This window comes from Corylus avellana, chromosome ca7 (assembly GCF_901000735.1).
Source record: "Corylus avellana chromosome ca7, CavTom2PMs-1.0".
Classification (NCBI taxonomy): Eukaryota; Viridiplantae; Streptophyta; class Magnoliopsida; order Fagales; family Betulaceae; genus Corylus; species Corylus avellana.
Window position 1 is genome coordinate 7,915,332 of NC_081547.1, and position 20,825 is coordinate 7,936,156.

The 20,825-nt window shown below is 36.8% G+C and overlaps 1 protein-coding gene across 1 annotated transcript; it reads left to right on the forward strand.

Annotated features, from left to right (window-relative positions):
- Positions 1-11,793: 11,793 nt before the first annotated feature.
- Positions 11,794-20,680, forward strand: LOC132186372 (ABC transporter G family member 35-like). Its single transcript, XM_059600307.1, has 20 exons — positions 11,794-11,927; positions 12,235-12,662; positions 13,063-13,272; positions 13,399-13,483; positions 13,575-13,734; positions 13,826-13,902; positions 13,988-14,041; positions 14,255-14,345; positions 15,218-15,519; positions 16,015-16,881; positions 17,312-17,462; positions 17,575-17,730; positions 17,822-17,997; positions 18,093-18,425; positions 18,524-18,898; positions 19,016-19,149; positions 19,247-19,474; positions 19,568-19,739; positions 19,831-20,085; positions 20,187-20,680. The coding sequence occupies exons 2-20, from the start codon at positions 12,274-12,276 to the stop codon at positions 20,457-20,459; spliced, it is 4,488 nt and encodes a 1,495-aa protein (XP_059456290.1). The 5' UTR covers positions 11,794-11,927; positions 12,235-12,273; the 3' UTR covers positions 20,460-20,680.
- The last annotated feature ends 145 nt before the right edge of the window (positions 20,681-20,825 follow it).

Sequence of the window (20,825 nt, forward strand, 5' to 3'; positions counted from 1 at the left end):
TCATCATGGTTATCGATCAAGCTTTTCAATCCGGTGGTGATCATCAAGAGCTCTGAGGCCTCAAACATGGTAAATTAATTCAGTCATTAAAATTTCTTTTTGATTTGTTCTTGCATGTTAATTTGTTTACCTATATATTGCAAACATCCATTTAATTATTATTTAAAAAAAAAAAAAAAAAAACTCAACATTTAAGAAGGGTTCATGATGAATCTCTTTTTTCAGAATTTTGCTCAAGCAAATTAATTAATTTCGAAATCTAGCTTCTAGAACAAAAAAAAAAAAAAAAAGTTTGCATGATCGCCATGTGTCACACCATGCATGCACATATGGTTAAAGTAGTTGACACATGTTTTACAATTGAATGTCTACGTACGTTACAACTTACAAGCAACGATGCATGTGGGGTCAAAATTAATATAGAACGTCAATATATATATATATCCAAGCAAGTTCTTCAATTAGGTTGTAATTATTCTTTTGAATTGGTAATTATAAAAGGTCTTTTTGTCTATTTTCGTAGCTTGTTCTGTTCACCTAAAATGGAGGATTTTGACAACAAAATTAGTTGAGTATATATAGACGATCGATATTGATGCCTTGCACGCCATATATACTTGTTCTGACTTCAATTTTCTAAGGCTAGGGGTGGTTCTAAGTTGTTTAATTGTCATACCACACTTTTTATGTTTATACGGTACTCATTTTATGTTTAAATGATTATACTTAGTGTAAGCTTTTAGCATAATCAGTGATTTAAATGGTATTAAAGTCAAAGTTCTCCGTTCAAACTTTGTTTCTATAATTTACTTAATTTTTATTTCAAGTAAATATATACTTTACATATTAAATCTTATTTATTTAGTGGAAGTTGGGCTCACACGTAATTAAGGGGAGTGTTAAATAAAAATTCATTTGGATTGTATTCTTCTTCTTGGTAAGGTCTTTTTGTCTATTTTCGTAGTTTTCTTCACCTAAAATGGAAGACTTTAATTTGTAAAAGATTCCTACGCAACTCTAACATAGACTTAGGCTCCGTTTGGTTTGCGAATTAGACCTTTGGATTGGACTAGCTAATACTAGGTATAGCTAGTCCTTTGTTTGGTAACACTCTATTCCTGAGAATAGTCTATTTCCATGGGATTATTAATCCTATATACACAGGGTTAGCTAAGCCACTCAAAAACGAGTGGCTTAGCTAATCCTTTCCTGTGGGATTAAAATTATCGTGTAAATTGCCCACAAAAACCCCACCCTTCTAGCACCCACGTCTCTCAAGGAGACTCTGCAAAACGATCTCCATCTCTCAAAGAGCAACGATCTCTCTTCTCTGCGCAAGGTATCTCTCTCCCCCTCTCTTCTCTTTGATTTTTCTTCTTTGTTTCTTGGTTATTTCATTCTCTCTCTGTTTCTTGAATTTTTTTTTTTCTCTGTAATGTTTCTCAGTTTTTTTATTTCTTTTGATTCTTTGTATCGTTTCTTCTTTTTTTTTTTTTCTTTTTTTTTTTTAATTATGTTTCTCCATCTCTCTTTCTCTATACTTTCTCAGTTTGATTTTTAATTCAGTTATATATATATATATATATATATATATATATATAACTTGTGTTCAAGCGTACAACCTATGTTCAAGCGTGTATATATATATATACCCAAAACGTTTATGAGTTTTTTTTTTTCTCTGTATCGTTTCTCTTTGATTCTGTTTAGGGTTTATTTTTTATTTATTTTTATTCTGTTTCTCCATCTCTCTTTATCTATACTTTCTCAGTTTGATTTTTAATTTAGTTATATATATATACACACACGCTTGAACACAGGACAAGTTGTTCAAGCGTACAACCAGTGTTCAAGCGTGTATATATATATACACACACACGCTTGAACACAGGTTATTCATACCTGTTCAAGCGTGTATATATATATAAAATTATATATACATGACATAACTAAAAAAAAAAATTATAGTAAAATTGTTTATCTTTCAATAAAAAGAAAAGAATGAAAGTCCTTAATAATATAAATTGTATTTATATTATAAGGGTATTTTAGGAAATAAGATCATAATACGATTCTATTCATCAACATATTGTATTGTACCAAACGAAAGAATAGGATTAGGTAGTCTATTCCAGTGTTACAACCAAACGAAGGAATAGGACTAGCTAATCTATTCTCAGTGGTAGCTAATCCTTTTCCAATGGACTAGACAATCCGCAAACCAAACGAAACCTAAGTTTATATTATTTTAGCATAAGGCAGCTAATTCTAATCGTATTAGGGTTATGATATTATTTTAATAAGAGTCTCATGATGACTCAGCCCTAATTTATATTTCAATAAAAGCTGCTGATTCAGCCATAACTCTCTTATGTAATATGTAATGAATTCTCTATTTAAAGTGGTTATGGTATGGCGAACTTAGGTTCGTAACAGGAAAACACAGAGATTTGATTAGGGTTATATTGGATTCAAAGCATCTATAAGCTCTATAAATAGAGCTCTTTATATTGTAACTAATTAATGAAAGATGTAGCCAAAAAGAATTAGAATAACATGATAGTGAAAATCAACTCTTGGTAATAACGGTATAAACCACACTATATGGGCGTATAATATCCTTATAAGAAAACCTTTTATCAGGACCATCCTAATAACACTCATTTTACAGCCACCAATCAATAACCGACACATAAGCAAAAACATAAAAAATACACAAAAATAAGTTGGATCAAAATACATAAGATTTTAGGGTGATAACTGATAACATCTCTAAAAGGTTAACCTTCCACCTCTAGGTTTTAGTTTTGAATCAAAAAACGAGTTTTGAGGCGTTCACCGCCTGCCAGACCAATGGGTCCGTGGGTCCAGCGAGACCCATGGCGTGGGTTCGGCCTGGGTCTTGCTGGCTACGGGCTTTTTTTTCTATGATTTGGTGTGATTGTTCTCACTTTTATTTTTTGCATTTTTCTTAAATCGATGATGTGTCACATAGTAATTGGAGGCTGCAAAATGGGTGTTATCAGGATGGACCTAATAGTAGGGGCTATCTATCCTTATTGGTTTAGGGTGCTTTTAGAACTGCGATTTCGAAAGAATAATCTGCGTTTTTAAAAGATATTGTAAAACATAAAGCGTTTAGCATTACGATTTAAAATGCACTTAATCTAAAATAGGAAAAAAATTGCCTATAACCCATGTGGATAAACAAATAACAAATACAGATCATTTTTAATCAGCCACTTGAATACCCCTACTAAATAACATTACTCATTAAACATAAAAAATGAATAATTTCGTCAAGGTCTAGTTAGCCTTTGAACTTTTCTCCTTATAGAAATGCATGAGAAGGTGAACCTAAATAACGACCCCCTTTTGCCTAATTCTCAGAAAAACAAAAACAACAAAACAAACGAACTTTTGACTAATTTCAACGATCCAATTCTAAGTGTTTCACTCACCTACCCCCAATACTATGAACCCCACTTAATTCCTATAGATGGAGTTGGGTGACCGAAGAAGAAGGTTTTGAAAAGACCACAATTTATTTGTTTAATTTCTCATAAACGAATATTAAGCCGCATCCACATGGCTTAGCTGCTTTTTCATTATTTTTAGCTTGTGTTGGTGGTTGGTGACAGACCACATAAAAGTTGTAAAACGCAGTGTAATTTAATTAAGTGCCATTTTTTTAGTTAAAACTAGTACTGTTCCTTTAAAGAAAAGTCATGCACAATCAGCAGATCGACCAAGTAGATTCTGACACGATTTAAACATCATTTTCCAAGCAAATCCAATTCTTGGTGAGAGCTATCATCAACATGTGGAAATGTAACTTCCAGTAAACCACCACCAACTGCAATCCACCAAAATTATAGGATTACATTCTATATGTTGAATTGATGTTGAAATAATGATAATGCGGATATTATAGTCGAAGCAATATAGAAAATAAACATAAAGAATTATGGGTGGTTCAGTGTTAGACATTTACATCTACCACTCGAAATACTTCTAAGGGCTACATTGTGCTCATTAACCTTTTTTTTTTTTTGTCTAAATACAATTATTATAATCAAATTCCCTTAATTTGATTATAATTCCAATATTTTATTACAATCAACCCATAAATAGAGAAATATTTGAAATTATCATAATTATGGAATATACGAAAAATATTATATATTTTTCATATATTCTAACATTCCCCTCAAACTTAAGGTGAAATATTTTGGAACCTTGAATTTGAAATCAGAAACAACGATGATGGTGGACAGCAAGTGGCTGGTGAATGCAGATGCAAAAGGGCCGACAACAGGCCAAGGCTGATAATGAGTCAAACTTCAAAAAGGGCCAACGACGGGCCAAAATCCAAAAAGGGGCCGACAATGGGTTAGGGCTGACAATGAGCCAAACTTCAAAAGGGGCCGACAATGGGCCAAAAAAAAAAAAAAAAAAAGAGCCCACTTGGGCGGTTATCAGATCGGCGCACCGAATCTGACCGGCGCGTGGTGCGCATGGTGATGCATGGAGGAGCGTGGCAGGTGGATGTAGCGAAACAATGAGATTATTGGAGAGAACACCCGAAAACATCAATGACGTTGAAGGCCACAAGAAAGTGGCTCTGATACCATGTTAAATAGCTTTGATACCATGTTGAAATAATGAAGATGCGGAAGTATGACGGAAACAATATAGAAAAAGAATACAAAAAACTTTACGGGTGGTTCGGTGTTAAACACCTACATCCACCATTCAGAATACCCCTAAGGATTACATTGTGCTCATTAACTTTTTTTTGTCTACAATACAAATGTCCCTATTTATAAGGTAGTGTTTAAATACAAGTATAGTAATCAAATCTCATTGACTTGATTACGATCCCAATATATGATTACAATCAACCCATAAATAGAGAATATTTCAATATCAACCTAATTATGAAATATATGAAAAATATTATATATTTTCCATATATTATAACACTATGCAATTTTTTTAAAATTGAAGATTTTTAAATTACATAATTTTGATCTTTTTAGACATTAAAACACTTGAAAATGTCACCTATTAAAAATGTGATATATTTCAGTTGATAATTTAGTATATTTTCATCACGTTCGTGCTCTTTTATGTTGTAAAAAAGATTTGACCTAAAAATTATCTTTTAATTTTATGAAGAAGAAGCGTCTCCACAAAAATGAAGATGAATCATTTTGGGAGGATTTTTTTTTTGTTTTTTTGGTTACCTAGATAATATGCCACATTTTTTATAGATAACTTTTTTCAAACGTTTTGATACCTAAAAACAGCCTAAATCACCTAATTTGAGAATCTATAATTTTAAAGAAATTGTAAGAAATCTTGATCCAAAATAATAAGACATATAGTATAATTTTTTTCAATGATTGAGATTTAATTTTAAGTTTTTCGTAAAAATAAAACGAGATTAAAATTAAATTTGGACAATTAAAAGAACTACTACACATGTACTGTATAGGTGCCACCAAGCTTACCTGTTAATGTTGTTTGTTTAATTAGTTAATTTCATAAAGCTAATTAAATGTTTTTATTGAAGATTGGATTCGACTACCATGTTTGCCCTTTCAAAATTTTGCCCTTCGCAGTGAACAATGTATTAATAATGTTGTGTAAAGAGTTGAAAGTGACATGCCTTGTTTAGTCATCACAGTTTACAAGGAGGACATTTAAGTTTGAACCAACCTTCTTATGTAAATTACATTCTCATAATAGTCTCCTTTTCTCGTGTTTTTTTTTTTTGGTTGAATTAGTATGTGACTTTCACAATATCTTTCTTCACCTTTGACTATTAGAGAGGCTTTTGAGCATTCTTATTGAAGTAACTAAAGAAATTATTTAAACAAAGGTTAGTTAAAACACATAAAAGTATCATCAAATTAGAGCTGACAATTTTGACACGACTCGCAAATTCAGCACGAATACGACATAAAGTTACAAGGTTGGGATTTGATTTAAACGGGTTTTGGTCATAATCGGGTCAACCCATTTATGACCCATTTATATTTGTATCTAGCGGGTCAACCTGCTTCACTTATGGGTGACCTGCCTAACCCATTTAGAAATTAAAAAAATTAAAAATTAAAAATATACAAATAATAAATAATAAAATAAAAATAAAAATAAAAAACCTAAACTAAAGCCTAAGTATTATTACATTATTTTTCATTCAAATGTATTGGGTCGAGTCGGGTCGTATCACTATGCCTTGTATGTAAATTGGGTGTGTCCTCCCGACGTGACCGTTATTTTAAACGGGTCGTGTCGAGTTACTCAGTTATTTTTTGTGTTGTGTTCGTGTTTTAGAGTTCAATCTATTTATCTAAACAAGTCGTGTTCAAGTTTAAGCTAATTGGGTGGCGGGTCACCCGGGTCGTATTTGGGTTGACCCGCCAACCCATTTTGCCACCCCTACATCAAACTAGCTATTGTTATTAAGGTGTACAACTAGTTGCGGTTACTTCCGCAATTGATTCAGGTGGTTATTCAATTTTTAATAACCATAATTGCTGCAACCGCTACTCCGGTTGTGGATTAACCGCAACCGGCAGTTATGCGGTTATTGAAGACCGGTTATTAACTAGTTTTCATAAATGATTACATAATTTCTTTCTTTAATAAAGAAACTTCAAATTTGTTAATTCAAATGAGAATTAATGTTAGTAGTATATTGTTAATTCAAACTACTAAAGTATTAATTATTAATGCCATTATGTATTTGTGACTCATTCTGTATTTTTTAACAAACGTACATCAAGTTTGTTAATTCAAACTTTAACCTATTAAAGCATTAAGGCAATTCCAAAAAAAATAAATAAATAAAGTATTAAGGCCATTTTGTATTTTCTATAGGCAATTTAACTATTTCCAGCATTTTGCTAGTACATAAAAATGATCATAATTATCAAAAATATCTTATAAACATAAACAAATATACAACAACATTACAAATCCAAAATCAATCTATTATTATTATTATTATTATTATTATTATTTTGAATTGGATCATTTGGCATTAATAAATAAGAACCTTTCTCAAAAAGTATAATATCTCTAATACATTCAGGAAAATCCGAAATCAATCTATTACTAGTTTCCTCTATAAGGCTTCCATAAAAAAATAAATAAAAAAATAAAAAAATTACAAATCCAAAACATAAAAACATAAAAATCAGTGCAAATGTAAAAAACATAAAACAATATTACCAATTCAAAAGTGAATGTTGATAACAATGGATCTACGACACACCAAAAGAAAACAAGAAGATAAGAAGAAGAAAAAAAACCCTACCGGTTTTTACTTTTTATACGCCAAATCAAATTATTGCTCATCTAAACTCACATTAAGTTTTTTATGCTCGCTAGACAAGCATAGAATCATTATCTGCTTCGTCAATGGTTTTGAATGGTGAGCTCACGTTCAACTTTTGATGCTTGCCACGATAGATCTTGTTTAAAAAAAAAATCAATTCTTTCTCTTTTCAAACTCAAGCTTCCACCTTTAAAGCTTTCACTTTGAATTTGAAGAAGAATATTAAAATATTTTTTTTATGTTAGGCTATATATTTTCCATCTTAAAATATTATTTAGCAGACTAAACACCCCATAATTTTTTTTTTTATTTTTTTTTTTGTTTTTGTCTCTTTTCTCTCTCTCTCTCTTTATGCTATTTCTTCCTTATTTTATATTTTATTATAAATTTCTATGCAATTAGAAGAAAAATACATTAAAATAGCGTGAGGGTTTTCTCATAAACCCATTACCCGAGCCCATGGGTCAAAGGCCCATAAGCCCAGGTAAGCCTAGTGCAACCAAATGGGCTCACCAAACGCGTCCAGTACAAAGCAGTGGATACGACGTCATCCCCTACACTATCTGATGGCCAAAGCTCAGGTATAGGGCCACTATGAACCTCTCGCACTTAACATCCAGATACATCTATCATATCAGGGACAAGACTCGGCCACATAGACAGCTCGCGCATAGCAAGATCACTGGGACAGTTACGATCCCACTCTTAAAGACGCCTCGCAGACACAAGCCATCCTCAGATCAACATATGTAACGGCTTCCTACTAGTCATAAAGAAAGGAGACACAAATATTAACTCTTCCAACCGTTAAGCCCAAATCCCGGATCCTCCGCCCAGCCATTATAACCTTCTCCGCATACTCAGCTATAAAAGGCCTCACCCCGAAGGTATGAGGGACCACGAATACGCATACTAAGCTGATATACATACTGAATTAAGCATCGGAGGAGGAACCGCTGGCCAACACCCGGCACATCCTCTTAATGCGTGCTTTGGTTTTGCAGGTTTACAGAAAGGTGAACAACGAAAGGCATAGCTCGGAGACTTGGATTCCCTTGAATTCATCATACCAGAAACTACTTCAACAGTTTGGCGCCGTCTATGAGAACGACTAAGCCGTTCTTACAAAAACAATATCTGCAGCAATGGTGAATACAAGATCAAGAAGCAGAGCTCGCACCGAAGAACCACCGGCCCAAACCAATCAGAGGCCACCACGGGCAAATCAGAACGCCAGCGACAAGGAGCGCACCGCTTATCTCGAAGCACAAATGGCGCTTCTGATCCAGTAGAATGAGGAGCTGCGGCTCCGACTTTCGTCTCCATCCCAAGTCAATCCGGCTGGACAGTCAGATGGGCAAAGAAATCACAGTCATCACTTCGATAACTGAGACCTCCATTCTGACGGTCACAACCAAAAAGGTGAGAGTCGCCCTCCCTCACGTAGCCATACTCGCCGAGGTGAAGACTCCCGCAAAACAGCAGAACTACAACCAATCACGGCTTCGCAAGGGGAGGTAGACAAAGCATTGGTAGAACTTAAAACCAAGCTAGAAGCCATGGAGAAGAAAGATAAGTATAAGGCTGTAGTGGTGAGCAAGCTCTTCACTGGGACGGAGATGCCCTTCACCAAACAGGTAATCAATCATCCACTTCCTAACAAATTTAAAACACCACAAATCCCAAGCTATAGTGGAGTCAGAGATCCAACCAAGCATCTGGAGAACTATCGGATGCACCTGACATTGCATGCCATTCCCGATGAGATAGCATGCAGAGCTTTCCCAACTACACTTTCGGGAAACGCTAGGGAGTGGATTCGAAGCTTAGCACCTAATTCCGTGGCTACCTTCGAAGATTTAGCTCGGATTTTCCTCACCCATTTCCTGGGTTCCAAAGAAAGGAAGAAACCGTCTGGGTACCTATTAACGCTTCACCAGCGAGAAATTGAAGGTGGAATATTCTATGGACGGTGTGATCTTCTCTGCCGTCTACAACGGAATCTCGCCCGAGGAACCCATGGCGAGGAAAATCGCGAAAAGGCAGCCGAACAGCCTCCAAGAGCTACTGGACATAGTAGAAGAGTTTATCAACGAAGACGAGACCTTAAAGGCCATGAGGTAGGCCCGAAAAACTCCCCGAAGCATTTCAAGAAAAAGTTTAACAATCATAACTTTACTCCGCCCAATGCTTATTGTTGGAGAAGGTCTTCCCAAGCTAGATAAATTGGTTCTTCCCATGAACCATAAAGGTGATAGTCTCGGAAGTAGGGTAAAAATAAGGCCCAAATATGTTAAAAAATTCGGGGATCGACAGGACTTCTCCTGGAAATATAGAGGGCCATAACATAAGTGTGGCCATGAAATAACGCCAGCCGTTTAGCATAGGTTGCACAAGGGCCACCCCCAAGAAAGATAACAGTTCCCTCACTATGGGAGAGAAGGATAGATGAACTCCTGCCATGAACATACGTTCATGAACACAGATTTCTCCAAGACCACCAACCATTCCAGTAGAGTCGTCTGGAAAATACAGCGAAATCGACGAGGGTATGTCATAGTTATGGCAGAGCACCCTCTAGTCCTCCACCTAAAAGTAGGATCTTTGCCGATGCGCAAAGTCCAGGAGCAAGGAAGAAGGGGACCCTTCACCAACCGGACGCACCCAGGCTGAAGAGCCACCTGAGCGGCGAGTTAGAGGAGTCTCCGATGATTGCTCATCGACGATCTCGTCAACCTGGACTGGAAGTTTCTGAGACTACATGGTCGCTGCAAAAATCAAATGCTCTAAGATCTGATAGATGGATGGAAATCTAGAAGGCTTAAACAATGAAGGTCGACGGCGAAATCTTTGTAGAAGAGGAAGCCTTGGACAAGGCGCAAGGCATTTAATGCAAGGACATCATGAGCCTACAGTCACGCTTGAACCGAAAAGACTCAAGCCAGCTTCCCCTTCAAAAAATGCAACCAAAGGCACCGTTCACACATCAATATATGTTTCGTCAATTTTTGAATCATGTCCAGCAGAAGATGTGGACGAACAACGACGAATTTACATGAATAGAGACAAAAGATTTGAAAATCGCAATATTGCAACAAATCTCGGAATATCCGGGACATGCGAATGTCAGGTTCCATAAATGGCTAAGAAGCCAAGAAAAACAGCTACAGGCAACCAAGCAGGGCAAGACACTTGAACGGTCTACCCTCGAAAAATAACACTACCAGAAGATCGAGAGTTTGAATTCTTTCCTCCCGAAGTCTCGGTAGAAGGAATTTAGGGGGTAACTGTTACACATAAACCCACCACCCGAGCCCTCGGGTCAAAGGCCCATAAGCCCAAGAAAGCCCAATGCAACCAAATGGGCTCACCAAACGCACCCAGTACAAAGCAATGGATACGACGTCGTCCCCTACACTCTCAGATGGCCAAAGCCCAGGTATGGGGCCACAATGAACCTCCCGCACTTAACATCCAGATACATCTATCATATCAGGGACAAGACTCGGCTACATAAACAGCCCGCGCATAGCAAGATCACCAGGACAGTTACGATCCTACTCTTAAAGATGCCTCACAGAGATAGGCCATCCTCGGATCAACGTATGCAACGGCCTCCTACCGGTCATAAAGAAAGGAGACACAAATATTAACTCTTCCAACCGTTACACCCAAATCTCGGATCCTCTGCCCAGCCATCATAACCTCCTCCGCATACTCAACTATAAAAGGCATCAACCCGAAGGTATGAGGGACAACAAATACGCATTCTAAGCTGATATACATATTGACTTAAGCATCGGAGGAAGAACGGCCGGCCAACACCCGTCATATCCTCTTAGCGCGTGCTTTGATTTTGCAAGTTTACAGAAAGGTGAACAACGAAAGGCGTAACTCGGAAACTTGAATTCTCTTGAATTCATCATGCTGAAAACTGCTTCAACATTTATGTTTTTGGTTAAGTGGGTAATATGGAGTGTTTTAGGGTGGGGATCGTTAAGATCTTTCCAATTTTATTTTATTTGAAATTGAACACAACTTCACGACCCCATATATATTCTTTTTTTCTTTTTTTTTTTCCTTGTCGAAAATTCAAAGATTTAGAATGCAAATAATATTATATTTTATTCCCACCGTCGCCCCCGGCGTGGCAAGTGGCAAGTCGCAATCTCCCCAATCAGTAAACAGCAGCAGAGGACCTTTCGTTGACTAATGTTCCCAATTGATCCCACAGCAATGAAATTTCAATTTCAAGAAAAGGATGTGGAACTGGGTATGCCCGATCACTGCTCAAGACACCCTTTAATTTGTTTTTACCAAGATTGAAAAATTGAAAATTTCTGTCACCTTTGGCATCTTCATCTAACTCTCTCTGTTTTCTCTCTGCTCTCCTCCCTACTGTAGTATAAGTACCCACAAGCAATGGCCTTTCATCAGCTCTCTCTCTCTCTCTAAAAGGTGGGAGACAGAAGAATTTCAAATCCCCACCAAACAAATCCTTCCCTTTTCCCCTCTCTGTTTCTTAAAAGAGAATGCAGCTTCATTTTCCCTTGTGATTCAAGAAAAACCGATTTAAGTAAGTACATCTTTCATGTCCCTCTGCTTTTTGTTTGGTTGATGCATCTCAAACCTGTCCTGTCCTCAACTCAATCAAACAGTTGTGTCGGGTTCGGTTGAGATTACATCGTACCTTGGCTTTTCTAACACTTGTGTTAACCTCTAGTTACCGACCTTAACATACATAAATTTCATTTCTTTTTTTCTTTCTTCCTTACCTGTTCTCAGCTACCAAACAGAAGCAACATGTTATTTTCTTCTTTGTTCTTCTTTAATTTTGACTTTTAAGTGCCCAATCTAACTTTTTTGATTTGGGAATCTTCCAGTTTCTGTGACTTCATTAGAAAAAGAAGAAGAAGAAGAAGATGGAAGGATTAGATACAGCACGAGGGTCGGAAAGGCGGTCAGGGCAGAGCTTCAGCAGAAGCATAAGCAGGACTATGAGCAAGCATAGCTGGAGCATGGAAGATGTATTCTCCGGCGGCAGGCAATCTCGCCGCAACAGTCACTTCGACGAAGATGAAGAAGCTCTGAAATGGGCTGCCATAGAGAAACTGCCGACATATGATCGTTTAAGAACAAGCATCATAAATTCTTACATGGAGAATGAGCCTCTCGCCAACAAAGCGCACAAGGAAGTGGATGTTCGAAAGCTTGATGTTGATGAAAGGCAACAATTCATCGACAGGATTTTTAAGGTTGCAGAGGAAGATAATGAGAAGTTCTTGAAGAAGTTTAGAGACAGAATTGACAAGTAAGTTCTTCTTCATATCATTACCATAAGTTTCTTTCATCATAATTAATCAATAAATTCAAGTTAATAACTTAAAATGATTGCATAATTTGTCTATTCCACTAAATTTTGTTGTTTTCCCACATAAGAAACAAAATTAGACGGCCAGTTTATGGCCAGAATCTTGTGTTTTTCTTTATGCCCCACCCTTTGCAATGACGAATGGGATCAAATTCAACAAGGGTTTATTAAACTTGCAATGATTAGAATACTTAAACACTAAAAAACTCTTGTTTTATTGGTTGAATTGAATCCGAAGTTGAAGCAGAGAGCACATGCTAACTTGTTATCAATTGGTGCAATTTTGTCCTAATCCCTGTCTTATTTATTTATTTATTTTTTTTTAATTTTTAATTTTCAGGGTTGGAATTCGACTTCCTACAGTTGAAGTTAGGTTTGAGCATTTAACAGTTGAGGCCGATTGCCATGTTGGGTCAAGAGCTCTTCCCACTCTGCCAAACACAACCTTAAATATTCTGGAATCGGCCATTGGTTTGCTTGGGATTGGAATGGCTAAGAGAACAAAATTAACAATTCTCAAGGATGCATCAGGAATTATCAAACCATCCAGGTATATAAATTAATAAATGCTTTAATGAAGTTATTATTTCTTTGAGTATACTCCAAAGGAGCCCATAAATATTCAGTAATTATATCTACCAATCATTTTAATGTGGCCTTTCTTATTTTGTTATAGAATGGCCCTTTTATTAGGACCCCCATCCTCTGGGAAAACGACCCTTTTGCTAGCATTGGCTGGAAAGTTGGACCCAAACTTGAAGGTTTGTTTGATTGATTGATTTCTGACCACAAGAAAAAATTTCAAAAAATAAAAAATAAATAATGCTAATTTATTGTTCATGGACTTAACAGGTTAGAGGAGAAATCACTTACAATGGGTGTAGGCTGAATGAATTTGTACCTAAGAAGACGTCAGCATACATTAGCCAAAATGATGTCCATGTCGGAGAAATGACTGTGAAAGAAACCCTAGATTTCTCTGCCAGGTGCCAAGGGGTTGGGACTCGATATGGTAACTTTCGTTTGCCAATTAAAAACTCATGTCAATCGGTCACATTTTCCTTCTCTTTACATAAACAATTTGATTGTTATATATAATGTAGATCTCCTAAGTGAACTTGCAAGAAGGGAAAAGGAAGCTGGCATATTCCCAGAGGCAGAGGTTGATCTTTTCATGAAGGTAATTAAAAAAAAAAAAAAACCCATATATTTAGATTTTTTCATGAAACTTTTATATTTTGGTGATTGAATTTGTGATTATGTAGGCAACCGCAATGGAAGGAGTCGAGAGCAGTCTCATTACCGACTACACTCTCAAAGTAAGTTGTTCTTGGATTACATTATTTTAAATTAAGTTGGTCCAACTTTTCTCCTCGCCTACCATGTTCCTTCAATGTTCTTTGACATTTGTCCAAATAATATACCCTTTTTCCCAAATCAGTCGCCAACTACTTTTCTGCTCTTTTAAACTTTGGCGTGACATTTTTTTATTACTTTTTACTTATTGGGTGTTGAATGGGTCAATTCGACAGATATTAGGGCTTGATATATGCAAGGACACCATTGTTGGAGATGATATGCAACGAGGGATATCGGGTGGACAGAAAAAACGAGTCACAACAGGTTCATAATTGTCTTTTTAAGCTTATATATATTATATTCTATTATCTATCTTTTTATTAATTAAGCTAATTAATTACAGTTGGATATCATAATTTTTCAAAGATTTCAAGAATGATTAAACGTAACAAAGTCGTCACTCGTGATCAGCTCCCACCTAACACCTTTGTTATATATATATATATAACAAAAAAAAGGATAATTTGTATTTTTCTAAGGTCCTACATACCCAACCTTGTGTCATCTTTCAGACCTTCCACATGCAGCCAAAAGAATGAGGATAGGCCTTCTAGTTGTACAAGTTGAAAGGTATCGTATATATCCGAAAATAGCCAGACCCAAATACGTACCACACAAAGAAAAGTGGTCATGATAGGGTTATTGTTCAGGCCCAAATAATTTTTTGGGGTCACGTCAACCACCACCAACTAAGTTGAAATCTTGTTCGATTCATATGAAATGAACATTTTGCACAGATTTAAAAAAATAATCCTACAAAGAAAAGTAGTCTACTATTCTTTTAATCGAACAAATTTTTGGGGTTACGTCTGTCAACAAAGTTGAAATTTTATTCAATTTGTGTGAAATTGACGTTTTGACATATTTAAGGTTTGTCCGATAAGAATGGATTCATCAAGTGGCCCAAAAAATATCCAGTCACCCTTTCTCTCAAGTAATAAGAATATTCAATCCTATTAGTACTAGCCATCTTGAGTCCAATTAATACCCTAATAGGCACAAATCATGCTATAAAAATTTGACACTGAATAGGTGGTCTGTGGGACATTCAGAGTATACAAATAAACCTAAAGTTTTGGTTTATTTATGGTTATGGGCGTTTGTAATTACTTTGGGTATTTAATTAATATGTACAGGGGAGATGATTGTGGGGCCGACAAAGACATTGTTCATGGATGAGATATCAACCGGTCTTGATAGCTCCACCACATTCCAAATCGTGAAATGTTTGCAGCAGATTGTACATCTAACGGAGGCCACCATTTTTATGTCCCTACTCCAGCCCGCTCCTGAGACGTTCGATCTCTTTGATGACATTATCCTGCTATCGGAGGGCCAGATTGTGTACCAGGGCCCAAGAGAGCATACAGTCGAGTTCTTTGAAAGCTGTGGGTTCAAGTGCCCCGAGAGAAAGGGAACCGCTGATTTCTTGCAGGAGGTAAAATAATCATATCATATACCTTAAAGAAATCGAATCAATTTGTGACTTAATTGTGATAAAACTTGTAAAATATATGACAATATGAATAAGGCTAGAAATTACATTTTTATGACACATATTTTATAATATTGACGTGATAGTTCCAACTAATTTTGGAACCTATCTTCGTTTAAAAAAATTACCATTTTGTAACAAAAACGCCACTTCGTTAGCGCTATCTGTTATCTGTTATGTAACTTATGTTGGATGAAAAAGTAATCACATAACTTGCAGGTGACCTTTTCGACCACAATCTACCCATAATACCATTATCACCGTGACTTCTCGAAAACACAATTGCACATGACGTGACCATTTATCTATTATAATATTTTGATGTGACCACGTTTTCGTCTAACATGATGTATAGAAATGTCATACATGTCAGTTCGTGTAACTCATGAAAATTGCTAGTAGTGGAAGTAATAAATTTGTAGAAATGTAAATATACAGGTTACATCAAGGAAGGACCAAGAGCAATATTGGGCAGATAGAACAAGACCATACCGGTTCATACCCGTATCCGAATTCGCAACCCGGTTCAAGCAATTCCACGTGGGCGCACGCCTTCAAAACGAACTGTCAGTCCCCTTCGACAAGTCCCAAGCGCACGGAGCAGCCTTGGTGTACAAGAAATACTCAATCCCAAAAATGGAGCTTCTAAAGGCAAGCTTCGACAAAGAATGGCTGCTGATAAAGAGGAACTCTTTTGTATATGTGTTCAAGGCCGTACAGCTTGTTGTCGTGGCATTCATAGCTTCAACAGTGTTTTTAAGGACCGAAATGAAGAGGAGGAATGAGGAAGACGGTTCACTGTATGTCGGTGCACTTCTTTTTGGTTTGATCATCAACATGTTCAATGGATTCGCCGAGCTGGCACTCACCATTCAAAGGCTTCCTGTGTTTTACAAGCACAGAGATCTCCTCTTCCACCCAGCTTGGACTTACACTCTGCCCACCGCTCTGCTCAGGATCCCAATCTCTGTTATGGAGACCATTGTTTGGATGGTGGTCACATACTACACCATTGGATTTTCGCCCGAAGCTTCCATCTTTTTCAAGCAATTGTTGGTGATATTTCTGATCCATCAAATGGCTGCCGGGCTCTTTAGGCTCATAGCCGGAGTGTGCAGGACCATGATCATCGCCAACACCGGTGGAACTCTGTGTCTCCTCCTTGTTTTCCTACTTGGAGGTTTCATGGTTCCTAGAACTCAAATTCCTGTCTGGTGGAGGTGGGGCTACTGGGCTTCACCTTTGACGTACGGTTTCAATGCCATTTCTGTAAATGAAATGCTTGCGCCGAGGTGGAACACCCCGGTATGCTGCTGCTTTAATTAATTTCCTTGTTAAATCAGAGAAAATGCAGTTTACCCCTGAAGTTTTCAGAATTTTTTAATTTTAACCCTAAAGTTTAAAATTAACAATTTAATCCCCTAATTTTAAAAAAATTGACAATTTAAACCTTCCGTTTAATTTTTCCGTCAAAATAGATGGAAATCTATGAAATTACATCATTACCCTCAAGCTTTTTTAAAAAAATTTCCGTTCAATTAAACGGAAGGTTTAAATTGCCAATTCTTGAAACTTCAGGAGGTTAGATTGCCAATTTTTAAACTTTGAGGTTAAGATTGAAAAACTCCTGAAACTTCAGACGGGTAAACTGCATTCTCCCCTAAATCATAACTATCTAATTAAAACTTTAAACCTATTTGATAATTTTAATTTATACTTGATTAATCTACTGCAGCGTTCAGATAATACAACCTTGGGTGTGGCAGTACTTAATAGCTTTGATGTTTTCCCTGAAAAAAAATGGTTCTGGATTGGCACAGGAGCACTTCTTGGCTTCTCGATTCTCTTCAACATCCTGTTCACCTTTGCGCTTATGTACCTTAGCCGTAAGAGCAACAATATGATCTATTAATTAATTCAACGAGTGTTTGATCAGAATTTACTATTTCAAATTTCATTCCTTCAAATGATTTTTCTCTTGTTTGATACATATACTAGCAATGGGAGCGCCACAAGCAGTAATATCTGAAGAAGCTACTGACGAGATGGAAGCTGGCCAAGAAGAATCAAAGGAAGAACTGCGACTCAGAAGGCCCATGTCGAAGAAAAATTCTGTTCCTCAATCACTCACTGCTTTTGATGGAAACAATACAAGTATGTTTTAATTTGTTCAATCATCAATTTTAATTACATGATGTTTGTTTGGTTGGGTTTGGTTCCTTACTTGGACTCAAAAATCTCTCAGGAGAAATGGCCATCAGGCGAATGTCCAGCCGATCTAATAGCAATGGAATAACTACAAATGCTGATCCAGCTCTGGAGGCAGCTAACGGTGTTGCCCCTAAGAGAGGAATGGTTCTTCCATTTACTCCTCTGGCAATGTCCTTTGACAGTGTGAATTACTATGTGGACATGCCCGCCGTAAGAATCCGAATCCGAATCCCCCATCTTTCTTTCATTCCCCTTCAGTCAGTCGTATACTAAATAGCTAAAACTACCTTTGTGGTCTGTGACAGGAAATGAAAGAACAAGGAATAGCAGAGGACAGACTACAATTACTTCGGGAAGTGACAGGAGCATTTAGGCCTGGGGTCTTGACAGCACTAATGGGAGTCAGTGGAGCTGGAAAGACAACATTGATGGATGTTTTGGCAGGAAGAAAGACAGGTGGTTACGTTGAAGGAGATATTAGAATCTCCGGATTCCCTAAGAAACAAGAAACCTTTGCAAGAATTTCTGGTTATTGTGAACAAACTGATATCCACTCGCCCCAAGTCACCATTAGAGAATCATTGATTTACTCAGCTTTCCTTCGACTTCCTAAAGAAGTCAGCAATGAGGAAAAGATGGTAAGTTAAGGGTATATGTGTTTTTTTTCTTTTTTATATAACTTGTACGAACTAAACCTTGTATTTATGACAATTTCTTCTTGGGTCTTATATTTCAGATATTTGTTGATGAAGTGATGGAACTGGTAGAGCTTGTCAATCTCAAGGATGCAATAGTGGGGCTTCCAGGGATTACAGGGTTGTCAACAGAACAGAGAAAGAGGTTGACTATTGCTGTTGAGCTTGTTGCTAATCCCTCCATCATTTTCATGGATGAACCAACTTCAGGCCTTGATGCAAGGGCTGCAGCCATTGTAATGAGAACTGTGAGGAACACGGTTGACACTGGAAGAACAGTTGTGTGTACCATTCATCAGCCTAGCATTGACATCTTCGAAGCATTTGATGAGCTACTACTGATGAAGAGAGGAGGACAAGTTATCTACTCTGGACCATTGGGTCGAAATTCTCAGAAAATCATTGAATATTTTGAGGTAATATATATAGATATATTGATCTTCCCATATGCTTAATTTTCTTCCACTAATAATAATAATACTTATAACAAACATCAAAATTCACCATCTCACCCTATACTGATCACTTTGCAGGCAATTCGTGGAGTCACCAAAATTAAAGAAAAGTACAACCCGGCAACATGGATGCTTGAAGTGAGCTCAATGGCAGCTGAAGTCAGGCTTGGAATGGACTTTGCTGAACACTACAAATCATCTTCTTTGTGTCAGTAAGTTAAGATATTAGTGATCAGAGCAATACTAACCGTTTTATAATAAGTTTAAGCTTTTGGAACAAGTGACGATTGATTGATTATGGATGAGCAGGAGAAACAAAGCCTTGGTGAGAGAGTTGAGCACACCACCACCCGGAGCAAAAGACCTTTATTTTACCACTCAATATTCTCAGTCCCCATGGGGTCAGTTCAAATCTTGCTTATGGAAGCAATGGTGGACTTACTGGAGAAGCCCGGATTATAACCTTGTTAGAACCTTTTTCACCATCATTGCAGCCCTTATGATGGGGACAATTTTCTGGAGAGTTGGATCCAAAAGGTCAGTTTATGTGTTCCTTGCGAAATAATTTGTACCATCTCATTCAATTCATTTTATTACCAAAATAACACTCAACTTTCATGTATGGTACAGGGAAGACTCGGGTGATATAAGCATGGTCATCGGAGCTATGTATGGTTCTGTACTGTTTGTCGGAATTAATAACTGTTCAACCGTACAGCCGATAGTAGCCGTTGAAAGAACAGTTTTTTATCGAGAAAGAGCCGCCGGGATGTACTCTGCATTGCCTTATGCCCTTGCACAGGTTGGAAGCCCCATTTCTTACAAAGAACTATGACAACTTTGTTCAATCTTTTTGGGAAAAGAAAATAATGTTTTGAGTAATTGATATGCAGGTGATTGTGGAAATTCCATACGTGTTTGCTCAAACTATATACTATACACTTCCTGTGTATGCCATGGTGTGCTTTGAATGGACAGTTGCCAAATTCTTCTGGTTCTTTTTTATCTCCTTCTTCTCCTTCCTCTACTTCACATACTACGGCATGATGACTGTATCCGTCACACCAAACCACCAAGTAGCATCTATTTTTGCAGCAGCTTTCTATTCCCTCTTCAATCTTTTCTCAGGCTTCTTTATCCCAAGACCTGTAAGTAGCATTTCTTTTCTCTTTTCTGTTGAATAAATTTCTACCTAACAACAACTAACCATGCATTTTAACAAATATTTCATTGATTTTGAAAATTTCAGAGAATTCCAAAGTGGTGGGTTTGGTATTACTGGATTTGTCCAATAGCATGGACAGTTTATGGATTGATTATTTCACAATATGGTGATGTCGAGTCCAAAATCAAAGTGCCTGGTCTTGTGGATGACCCTACTATTAAAGCGTATATACAAGACCATTACGGGTACAATCCTGATTTCATGGGGCCAGTTGCTGGAGTTTTGGTTGGCTTCACATTCTTCTTCGCCTTCATGTTTGCCTACTGCATCAGGACTCTCAACTTCCAAACGAGATAGAAGAGATTTATCAAAGAAATTGGTCTTCTTGTACCCTATTATATCCATCCCAAACTGATATTCTTATATATAGAAAACAGAAGTTAAGCCATTACTATTGGAAACTGGCAATTGTATAAGGCCTGATTTTTTTTTTTTTTTTCTTTTTGTTTTTTTGGAAAGTCAATCATGTTTTGATTTAAAGAAGCATACGTTCATTACTAGGCAAGATAATGATGATGAGTTTGGTTAGAGAAATCCAAATGAGAGCCCCTACTATCAGGTCATGGTGTAAATTAGCCATTTTACAGCATCCAATCAGCATGTGACACATCATCATTTCAAGAAAAATGCAACAAATTAAAGTGAGATAAAAAAACACCAAAT

Bases quoted from the DNA above. Each gene is read 5' to 3' on its own strand.
- LOC132186372 (XM_059600307.1), top strand. From the start codon at position 12,274: ATGGAAGGATTAGATACAGCACGAGGGTCGGAAAGGCGGTCAGGGCAG. The intron at 14,346-15,217 runs GTTCATAATTGT...TAATATGTACAG, and splicing joins GAAAAAACGAGTCACAACAG to GGGAGATGATTGTGGGGCCG. The intron at 19,150-19,246 runs GTAAGTTAAGAT...ATGGATGAGCAG, and splicing joins AAATCATCTTCTTTGTGTCA to GAGAAACAAAGCCTTGGTGA.